Source organism: Miniopterus schreibersii, assembly GCF_964146895.1.
Source record: "Miniopterus schreibersii genome assembly, chromosome: 13".
NCBI lineage: Eukaryota > Metazoa > Chordata > Mammalia > Chiroptera > Miniopteridae > Miniopterus > Miniopterus schreibersii.
The window spans coordinates 60,991,663-61,002,229 of record NC_138113.1 but is presented as its reverse complement, the minus strand read 5'-3'; the positions used below and the strand labels follow the sequence as shown (position 1 = coordinate 61,002,229).

At 53.6% G+C, this 10,567-nt stretch overlaps 1 protein-coding gene across 4 annotated transcripts in view; it reads left to right on the top strand.

Moving 5' to 3' along the window:
* SLC9A4 (solute carrier family 9 member A4) overlaps nt 1-3,704 on the top strand; it is a 53,831-nt gene extending 50,127 nt beyond the window's left edge. For 2 of the 4 annotated variants that reach the window (XM_081156728.1, XM_081156730.1), the window contains exon 12: nt 2,753-3,694. In XM_081156728.1, coding sequence (XP_081012854.1) covers nt 2,753-3,087 — 335 coding nt within the window. In that variant the 3' untranslated portion in view covers nt 3,088-3,694. Of the gene's footprint in view, nt 1-2,752 lie in introns of all 4 variants that reach the window. The other 2 variants (XM_081156727.1, XM_081156729.1) reach the window with 2 other exon arrangements.
* Nucleotides 3,705-10,567: the final 6,863 nt, after the last annotated feature.

The window sequence follows — 10,567 nt, the reverse complement described above, 5'->3', positions numbered from 1 at the left end:
CGCCGGTGGCAGCTGGACCAGGTTCGGGTTTTGCTGCCAAGGGCTCTGCTGTCACCCTGGACCCTGCTGCCTGGGGCCGCCGGGGGGGGGGTGGCTGTGCCAGCGGGACAGAGCGGCCCCCTCCTCCTCTGCTTTCCAGGGCGCGCCCTCCCACTCAGGGCAGATCTGCCGGTTTAAGTTGCAAGCCGCCTGCCCGAGCCTTCTTCTGGTGCCCAGGCCCCGCTTCTTAATGACCAGGAGTGGCCAGGAAGGGGGACTAGCATCTCGGGGAAGCCCTGCCGGAGGAGCAGTGGGGACCGGGCAGGGGGAGGGCGGCTCTGGGGGGCCGCGGCCCTGCTGTCTCAGCTGGTGCTCAGGGGGTGTTCCGGGCGCCAGAGCATGGGGGGCTCTGCTCCAGGTCCGACCTCAGGGCAGGTGCTCAGGGGGTGTTCCCAGGGCCTGGGCATGGGGGGCTCTGCTCCAGGCCTGACCTCAGGGCAGGTGCTCAGGGGGTGTTCCCAGGGCCTGGGCATGGGGGGCTCTGCTCCAGGCCTGACCTCAGGGCAGGTGCTCAGGGGGTGTTCCCAGGGCCTGGGCATAGGGGGCTCTGCTCCAGGCCTGACCTCAGGGCAGGTGCTCAGGGGGTGTTCCCAGGGCCTGGGCATGGGGGGCTCTGCTCCAGGCCCGACCTCAGGGCAGGTGCTCAGGGGGTGTTCCCAGGGCCTGGGCATGGGGGGCTCTGCTCCAGGCCCGACCTCAGGGCAGGTGCTCAGGGAGTGTTCCCAGGGCCTGGGCATGGGGGGCTCTGCTCCAGGCCTGACCTCAGGGCAGGTGCTCAGGGGGTGTTCCCAGGGCCTGGGCATGGGGGGCTCTGCTCCAGGCCCGACCTCAGGGCAGGTGCTCAGGGAGTGTTCCCAGGGCCCGACCTCAGGGCAGGTGCTCAAGGGGTGTTCCCAGGGCCTGGGCATGGGGGGCTCTGCTCCAGGCCTGACCTCAGGGCAGGTGCTCAGGGGGTGTTCCCAGAGCCCGAGCATGGGGGGCTCTGCTGCCAGGCCCAACCTCAGGGCACAACTTAAGGGAAGTCATGACAACATGGGCAAGTAATATACTATGTTTTCTTCATCCAAAGCATTGATTCTAGCTTCTGCCCCCTCAGCTTCCAGCCACCTTCTCAGGATAAATTGGTGACACTTTGGAAAAAGCATTCTTGAGAAAGACATTTTACGGCTTTGTGATGTCTCGTATCCTAGGCATGTCTTGCCAAGTGTAACCAGTGTGCACGTTAGCTCTAGCCCTGGGGGTTTGGGTTTCTGTTTTACTTTTTTAGGAGGCAGAAGAAAGTGGGAGAAAAAATTAGCTTTCAGATTTAAATTAAAGGCCTTAAAAATACCTAAATTCTCAGGAGAATATTTAAAGAGAAAATAAATTTATGAGGTTAAAACATTGAGGAAATGAGAATCAAAGAGCTTGTGAAAAATACTCCTCCGGGGATGTGTGCAGAGGGGAGGAAAGGCAACGTCCTGGGGGTGGCGTAGCTATTCGGACGGTCACCCAAGAGGGGCCGACACAGATGCCCAGTGGCCCTCCTGCTCTCCGGGCGCAGTCGTCCTGACCTGGGCGACGCGTGTGCAGCAGCCGGCGGAGGGTGTGAGCAGCTGGACGGGCTCTGCCCAGGCTCCAGTCCTGTCTTCAGCGTGATGCTGAAAGTCACTCCTTGAAACCTGCCCCTATGAAAGGAGCGTCGTGCCTGTCCTCATCGCAGAGGGTCACAAGGGTTAAATGACTCAACAGATGTAGAGCGATTAGCACAGTGACAGGCACTGACTACGTTCCAGCGAGTGGCCTTTCTCCGGTGTCGTCGCCACGGTGCCCCGGCCCCAGTCTGTTCATCCTGTCTCTTCTGAAATGAGAGCATCGAGTCGTGATGATTTTGCCACACGCGGCTCTCTACTGTGCCCACCCCCCACCCCTGTACCTCCAAAAGTGGCTAGTTCAAGGGTAAAAGGAGAGAAACTTCCGACGTAATGCTTTCTGGTAACCACTGATTAAAAAACAAACTTAGATAAAAACAGCCATTTCGCCTCACAGGACCAGTAACCGTCAGTGTAGCTTTGGTCTTTGACAGCACAAAGCATCTTCGTGCCTTAAGGCCAGTTGTTCTGATTCTGTGAAGAGCACCCCTGCTTACCTGGAAGCCACAAGCTTGATACGCGTTTCTGTGCATTTCCATTTATTTGGGACCCTGCGCAGGCAGCTTCTATGGTTGGTCCTTGAACAACGCAGGTTTGAACTGCGTGGTCCACTTATATGTGGATTTTTTAAATAACCACGTACAGTACTATAAATGTATTTTCTTCTCCTTATGACTTTTAATGACATTTTACCTTCTCTAGCTTACTCTACTGTGAAACTACAGTTCTGGAAATACATCTAACGTGCACAATATGTGGTAATAGGCTGTTTATGTTAGCAGGAAGCCTTCCAGTCAGCAGTAGGCTATCAGTAAAGTTTTGGGGGAGTCAAAAGTTAGATGCAGACATTTGACTGTGCAAGGAGTTGGTAGCCCTAATCCCATGTTGTTCAAGGGCCAACTGTATTCCACTCTCCCGCTGGGGCAGCAAACTTGAAAAGAGAAAATCACGCTGATAAGAGTGTTGCGTGTTAGAGCTAGAGCCTCAGAAAGGACTGTTTCCCTCGGAGCCCTGGCCATCTGGATATTGTCTTCTCTCTGATCTCAGGCCTTGCTCTCACCTCTCTCGTCATCATTTCCTAGGCGAGGACGGCAGTGACTCAGAGCTGTCCTTCCTCATGTTCAGCGCACACCCGCCAACGAGGTCGCTTCAAGACAGACAACTGGCTCAACAAACAACCGCAACGCAGAGTTCCAACAGCGGAGGGAAGCCACCCCGCTCTGGGTATCAGACAAGGACAAGCCAGGAGGAGCCTGCCGGCGGAGGCCGGAGGGTGATATTAAGGCCCAAGCCGCTGTTTCACGCAGTACAGGAGGATGAGTCGGGGGAGGAGAGTGGGGAAGGGGCCTCCGCAGTCGGGCCCAGGCCCAGAAGGGAGCACCACGGGTCCCACGGCCGTTTGCTCCAAAGAAAGTAGTTTTACTGTGCACAGGATTGTTTATGTGCTTCTCAAGAGCCCGTCTCCCTATTGTTATGAAAGAAAGGTTTTAGAGCTAAAGGAACCTATCGCGCTTACTTCTTTTGAAGCTATTGGGCATGAGTCTGTAAGAGGCGGGGGATACCCTGGAGGATTGGGGGCACTAACTTGTGGGCGGTGCCATATTCTTAGCTGTGTACTTTGTAGATAATTCCCTGTGAGGGACAGACATTTATCACCCCAGAAATTATTCACTAAGAATTTCTAAGAGTGTGTAATCCATTTATTTTATGAGATACAACGTGATTGGTAATTCACCTTGACAATATGCATGTGCAACTTATAATCAAGGTAAACCTAAGGGGAGCCCTAGAAATATCCTGACCCAACCCCATGAGGTCACAAATGAGGACATCTTGCCCAATGTCCCCTGGTGGGTTGTGAGCTTCACAAGCTAATTGACCTCCCTCCCAAGAGAATGCATTTGATTTTGATTTTGATTTTGGTATGCACCATTCAATAAATATGGAGAGAGGTAAAATTTGTCATAATGGCTATATTTAATCAGTAGCAACAATAAACAGATGTGATACAGACTAAAGAACTAATCTGTAAACAATGAACGTGTCTATATTATAATTGGAATATTTAGTTTCCAAACAAAATAGCCATAATCGGGCTTTAAGTAGCAATGGCATACACAACAGGTATTTATTGGACGTGCATTTGTAGCTTGTGATATTTTGTCCTAAGGATCGAAACTATTTTCCAATTTAATTTTCCATCTTCTTAGTCCCCAAACTTGACCCTGAACCTCACGCTCCGGCTCACCGACTTTGCTAGGTGACTTCACCTTCCTCCCTCTTTCTCTCTCTTCCTCCTCTCTCTTCTGGACACCTATGGACTTCACACTTATTACTATTCATTGTGTCAATTGCTGCTCTATTAATGAATTAACCATGATGCCCGTTCTTGTTGCTATTTTTGACATCTCTCATCATCCCCAACTGGTTTATCCCTACACATCTTTAAAGGTCACAATCCGACTCACCCAGCTCCCTAGGCCTGCCTCGATCCCCTCGGAGCCCCCCACACCACTTTGACGTGTTACGAAACTTACCTGGAAACTATACTTACACACACATATGTGTGTCTATTTCTATGTCCATGGTTTAACGGACGGAGAGGAGAGTTTATTCACTTTTAATTTTATCCATTTATCAGTTGTGTCTTTTATCTCCTGGCTTTCCCTTTTTTCTATTTGCTTTAGCTTCTGTTGTTATTATAGCGCCTTGTACATGGTAGATGATAAATGAAGTGATGATGACATTTTGGAGCTGGAAAACATGTTAAAGATGTCAGGCATTCCTATTTTCTACGTGACAAAATGAAGTCTCGAGAAACAACCTGGTGCCAGTTCAGGGTCTGCTTTCTCTTGAAGGATGTGGGCTTGTCCTCTGGTATTACCCATGGGTGCCATTGATAAAAAATATATGACTTTCCACGAATTTATAATTTGTGAGTGGCATGCACTCAGGTTCCTGTTGCAGTGGTAGGAATGGCAAAGGAGCCACTTGTCTTTCTTCTTCTCAATCTAAAATATAAGACTGCTTCCAAGTTGTCTAAATATTTGGATTCTAATAAAATTGTATACTGCCACATAATAGCAGTCGGCCCAAAAGGACAGAAGAAGGGACAGAAGCACTCATAAAACCCAGGGATCTCTGGGCTTTGCTTTTCTTTTAAACAACCCAGCAGTCAAAGCCACGGAGAAAAACTATGGCCTTGGGGAGGGAGTCAGTGAGTCGTTATCTGTAAACTATAGGGACAGAGAGGGGTCATCAGAAAGCACCTTTCCCAATCCATATGCAAAGCTGATTCTTTAAAAAAAAAATGTTTTTATTAATTTCAGAGAGAGGAAGGGAGAGGGACAGAGAGATAGAAACAACAATATGAGAAAGTTGTTGATCTGATGCCTCCTTCAAGCCACTCAGCCACTGAGCCACCCGGCCAGGCGCTAAGCTGGTTCTTGAGAGGTGGAGAGGGCCAACATCCCGCACTGGGCCTCCTGCATAACACCAGCAATCCAAACTGTGGAGGCCCCTTCCCAGAGCAGCCGTCACAGTCTAAGGAGGAGTGGGAGTCGCCTAACTCTCCTGGTTTCTGAGAGGCTGGATCCGCCTGGGGAGGGGGCGGTGGTAGAATTAGTGAGCAGGTTGGAACTTTCTCCTTCAGCTGGTAGAAGCCGTGATGGAGCTGTTTCCCCCAAGGACTCTGTTCCTCCAGACACTGCTGGTCAGGGCTGCCCGAGTCTGAGGAGCCCTGGGCCTGCCTGAGAAGTCGGGCAGGTGGAGGGCACAGGCGGTCCTGGTAGACGTGGGGAGCTCGGGGTGGAAATGCCCTCGTTCTTTATCGCCCAAGACTGTTTCACAGGGCAACCTGACCTGCATTCCCTTCATGACTCTGGGGATTACTTGAGGGTGTAATAGGTGCCTGCGGGGTGTTCTAGGGGGATCGGTTTCACATGAGGTTTCGCGTGACAGGTTTTGCGAGCAGGCGCTTTGCCATTCAGCGGAGCCGGTTTCCTCCGGCTTGTTGAGGAGGCCCCGGTTCTTCTCCCTTCCCGGCTTCAGGGGGGCTGCAGCCCCATAAGGGTGTTCTCCTGGCCTGGCTGCTGGTCCGCTGCAGGGCACCTGCTCTGCCAGTGGCAGAACGTGCCCTTTTATCTTTAACCTCAAAAAACCGGACACGCAGCATACAGAATCTTATTTTTCCTCTGTAAGTTTTTTGTTTTGCTCTTCTGTTTTCTCAGCCTATTTACGTGCTTAGGTTGAATGGCTATGTCTCCCTGAATTCTGAAGCTGGGTAAAGCAGCATTTCAGTGTGTTCGTCCTGCACAGAGCTTTCCCCCTTAAGGGTTTCCACACGTACCTGGTGTTGGGGATGTGGTAAGTGTTCTGTTCGTCTTCCTGGGCCTGGAGGTAGCGCCAGGGGCACCTCTCTTGTCTGGAATCAATCTGCTGAAAGAGAAGCCTTGGCCACTGGCTGCAGAAGGGGACCTGCTATGACAGAGTGGAGATGAGGTTCTGGACACTTTACTATGCTTCCTCCATGCTTTGCTCTCGCTCATGAAGGCCATATACTTCTGTGTCTCTCTTCTTGGAAATGTTGAAGGGTCGTGGGAAGCAGGGCTACAGTTACCTCCTGAATTCAGTGATAGAATTACCATTGCTGTGGAACAGGTGACTTCCATGGCCGGTGTGTGCAGAACTCAGCCCTCAGCCATGGGGAAGCCCCAGAGGACCTCCTTGCCTGGGTGTGCCCGCCACTCTGATCACTTAGATTTTAAAATCAGTGTGATTAGTTCAGAGCTCAGACTCTGAAGTCAGACTACTTGTAGCAGTAGGACCTTGGGCAACTTAATTATCTTCCTTAAGCTGAAATTTACTGATTAATAGTCTAAGGTATTAATTTTATCTACATCATAAAATGATAACAAGGATTAAATAAGATAGCATGAAATTCTTAGCTTTGTACTTGTTTTATGGTAAGAGCTGGGTTACTAATAGCTATAATCATTTAGGCTAAAAATATGTATTCATGAGAAAAAGACATACATGGGGTGGGTGACGTGAAGAGGCATAGATAACAGAGCTCTGAGGCTTTTCTGAGAGGCCACCTGATTTTCATAATAAAGGATGCTTGGGGGCATGGTGAGAGGATGTGACAGAAACAGAGAATTGAAACATGGTCACAGCTCCACCTGGCCCTGTCTCCACCCAGCACCCATCAGCTAATAGCAAAACCAGAGATAAGGTCTGCATATGGACTCGTGATTTTCAATCACAGCTTGTTTATTTTGTTTAATTCCCCCAAAAATCATTGCATTTCCTACTTTGGGGACAGTTACGTTGGTGTCCAATTCTAATCATAGTACACTTTCAAAGAGACAACGAGCTTGGGAGCTCTGCGTCTGCCACCACGGCCAGCCTAGTGAAGCAGGGAACTTACAGTGTGGTCTACCTTCTCAGCTTTGAAGCTTTTCTATAAGAAACCTTCCCTCAAAAGGAGTGATTCCTTTAACTTGTGAACATCAACTAGAGAGAGAAGTGCTCAAGAATTTTCAGCATGGAAAAAAATAGTTTCTAGATATGTTCCATAACATTCTAATGTTAGGAAAAGTAATTTTTCAAAAAGGAAAGTCAATAAGTATGTGTTGGTGTTGTCTAAGGTTTTTACAAGTATATTTTACCCACAAATGACAGAGGTGGTTTACTGTAGACTTTAATTTTTTCCTGACTAAGCTCTGTCAAGCATCTTATTTCTAACTCCTCCTGAGAAAACCCAGGAGGGCAGACAAAAAGCGTCCTTTCAGGACATCAGTCACTGTTCATTGTTAATTGAGCCATAAGCCAAGGGGAATAAAAGAGATGCCTGCCTCAGTGCTAGCCTCTCCTTTCATTAGTAGGTGATATGTTGTTTCATCTGTGCACAATATTTGATTAATAAATTATTTTTGTCTCTGAGGCTCTAATGAGCTTCCAAGCCAGGGGTGCTCAAGTAAGTATGAAAGGTTAGAATAAAAATTTCCATTGCCTGGCCTTCAGGTTAGGGTTTGTTCAGCAGAGTAAGCGGAACCATGCTGCAAACTGAACCAAGATGACCACTGCTGTTTCCAGGCAGTGACACAGGTCTCAGATGGAACTGGGTGGTCCTGCCATCGAGGTGTATACTCTGTGTTCCGGGAGATCAGTCTTGACTAGAGCAGTAGTAACAGCCAGCATTTAGAGAGTGCTTACTCTGTGCCAGGCGTTATTCAAAATGCTTTCCCTACGTAATGCAGCACCACCATCCTAAATGAAAAGAGGCCGGTTTAGAGATTAAGCAGCAGGCCCAAGGTCACCCCGCTACCAAGGAAGACCTTGGAAGTGAGGTTTGTCTGGTCATAACCACCAGCCTAACCTTTCTCCCTGAGACCTGGGAATGTAGTGACTCAAGCCCACACAGCTCTCTTTCTCGCTTGCAAAAGGACCAGTGGGAGAAACAGAGAAACTCCCTCCTACCAGGAAAGAACTTTGCTTAGAATGGACAGGTCAACGCAGTTCACGATGATGAGAGTTTGAAAATCTGTTTTTACAGACTTCATGGATGACCTAAAAATTAGGTGATGACTGGGATTGATCATTTGTGTCATTAATACTATTTTTGAAGACAAATAAAATGCACTGTGTCTGATTTTATTTATTTATTTAATTAAATTTCCTGGGTGGCACTGATTAATAAATTATGTAGTTTCAAGGTCCCGCTTTTAGTGCGCCCGCTGTGCGGGTGACAGGCTTTCAGGGAACTCAGCTCTGGCCGGAGGAGGCCTCCCGCCCGCAGGCCCGCGGTGGGAACACGGACACCCGCGGACGGGGGGCGGGGGGGGGGGGGGGCGTGGCCCGAGGAGCCCCCAGGACAGTGCGGGACTCATCCTGGGTCAGCGCGGCCATGGTTGGAAGCGCGCCTCGTGCCTGCCTTTTGCTAAGAGCTTTGCCTGCCCAGGTGCTTGGAGACATTCAGCGCCCGGAGCAGTTAGGGCAGATGGCGAACCACCCGGGGCAGCCCCCAGGGCGCACCGCTGCCAGTTCCCACGGAGGGCACCGAGCGGCCTGCGCTCACTCAGGGCGCCCCCCCCCGGCCCTCACCGCGCCCCCAGCTGCTGCGGAGCGCCCAGCGCCCCGGGGCGCCGCCCTGCCGGCCGCCCCATCCCCTCGCCCAGTCGGGTGGCAGCCGGGGTCCCGCCCGGGCACCGCCGCTGCGGCCTCCCTTCCGTGTCACTGGACACTGCAGTGCGCACTGAGGCAGCGCCCGCTGAGACAGTGCCCGCTGAGACAGAGACCACTGAGACAGTGCCCGCTGAGACAGTGCCCACTCAGGCAGCGCCCGCTGAGACAGTGCCCACTCAGACAGTGCCCGCTGAGACAGTTCCCACTCAGTGCCCACTGAGACAGTGCCCGCTGAGACAGTTCCCACTCAGTGCCCACTGAGACAGTGCCCGCTGAGACAGAGACCACTGAGACAGTGCCCGCTGAGACAGTGCCCGCTGAGACAGTGCCCACTCAGTGCCCGCTGAGACAGTGCCCGCTGAGACAGAGACCACTGAGACAGTGCCCGCTGAGACAGTGCCCACTCAGGCAGTGCCCGCTGAGACAGAGACCACTGAGACAGTGCCCGCTGAGACAGTGCCCACTCAGGCAGTGCCCGCTGAGACAGAGACCACTGAGACAGTGCCCACTCAGTGCCCACTCAGGCAGTGCCCGCTGAGACAGAGACCACTGAGACAGTGCCCACTCAGACAGTGCCCGCTGAGGCAGCGCCCGCTGAGACAGTGCCCACTCAGGCAGTGCCCGCTGAGACAGAGACCACTGAGACAGTGCCCACTCAGGCAGTGTCCGCTGAGACAGTTCCCACTCAGTGCCCGCTGAGACAGTGCCCGCTGAGACAGTGCCCGCTGAGACAGAGACCACTGAGACAGAGACCACTGAGGCAGTGCCCACTGAGACAGTGCCCGCTGAGACAGTGCCCACTCAGTGCCCGCTGAGACAGTGCCCGCTGAGACAGTGCCCACTCAGTGCCCGCTGAGACAGTGCCCGCTGAGACAGTTCCCACTCAGTGCCCACTGAGACAGTGCCCGCTGAGATAGAGACCACTGAGACAGTGCCCACTCGGGCAGCGCCCACTGAGGCGGGAGCGTGGGCAGGTCACTGACGCGGGTCCGCGTCTCGGGGTAAGTCTGAGGACGTGAGAAGCTTCACTCCAGCCCATTTTCATTAATGTTTTGGCGTCTTTACGGGTTGGGGAGGCGCTGGGAGGGAGACGCCTCGGGGGGAGCTGCCCGCCCCCTGCCGCCCCGGGAGCCGGGCACGTGCCCTGCCCCGAGTCCAGCCGCGATCCCGGGTCCCAGGGGGACGCTCGGCCGCTGGGCCCGCCCCGGGCCGGCCGAGTTTTCAGAAAGTCGGTGTTTCCATCGCTGCTGGTTCATCTCCGAACTAATGGGACCGAACTAGTCGGCTAGAGACTCAAAACCCCGGGCGCCGGCCCCAGGGCCCCGGCGCAGCGCTGGGGGGGGGGGGGAGGGAGGCCCGCAGCCGCCGCCTCGGTCCCTCGGGGTTTCTCGGGCGCTGGGCGGGCCGGGGCGGGGCCTGGCGAGCGGGGCGGGGCGGGGCGGGGCCGGGCGAGCGGGGCGGGGCCGGGCGAGCGGGGCGGGGCGGGGCCGGGCGAGCGGGGCGGGGCGGGGCCGGGCGAGCGGGGCGGGGCGGGGCCGGGCGAGCGGGGCGGGGCCGGGGCGGGGCCGGGCGAGCGGGGCGCGTCCCGCAGCGTCCGGGAGGCGGCCCGCGCTGGGCCCCGCGCGCGGGCGGCGAGGGCGCGGCTCCGAGTGGTGAACGCGGGCGCTCAGAGGCAGCCGTCAGCCGTCGGAAGGAATCGTATTTGGTCCCCT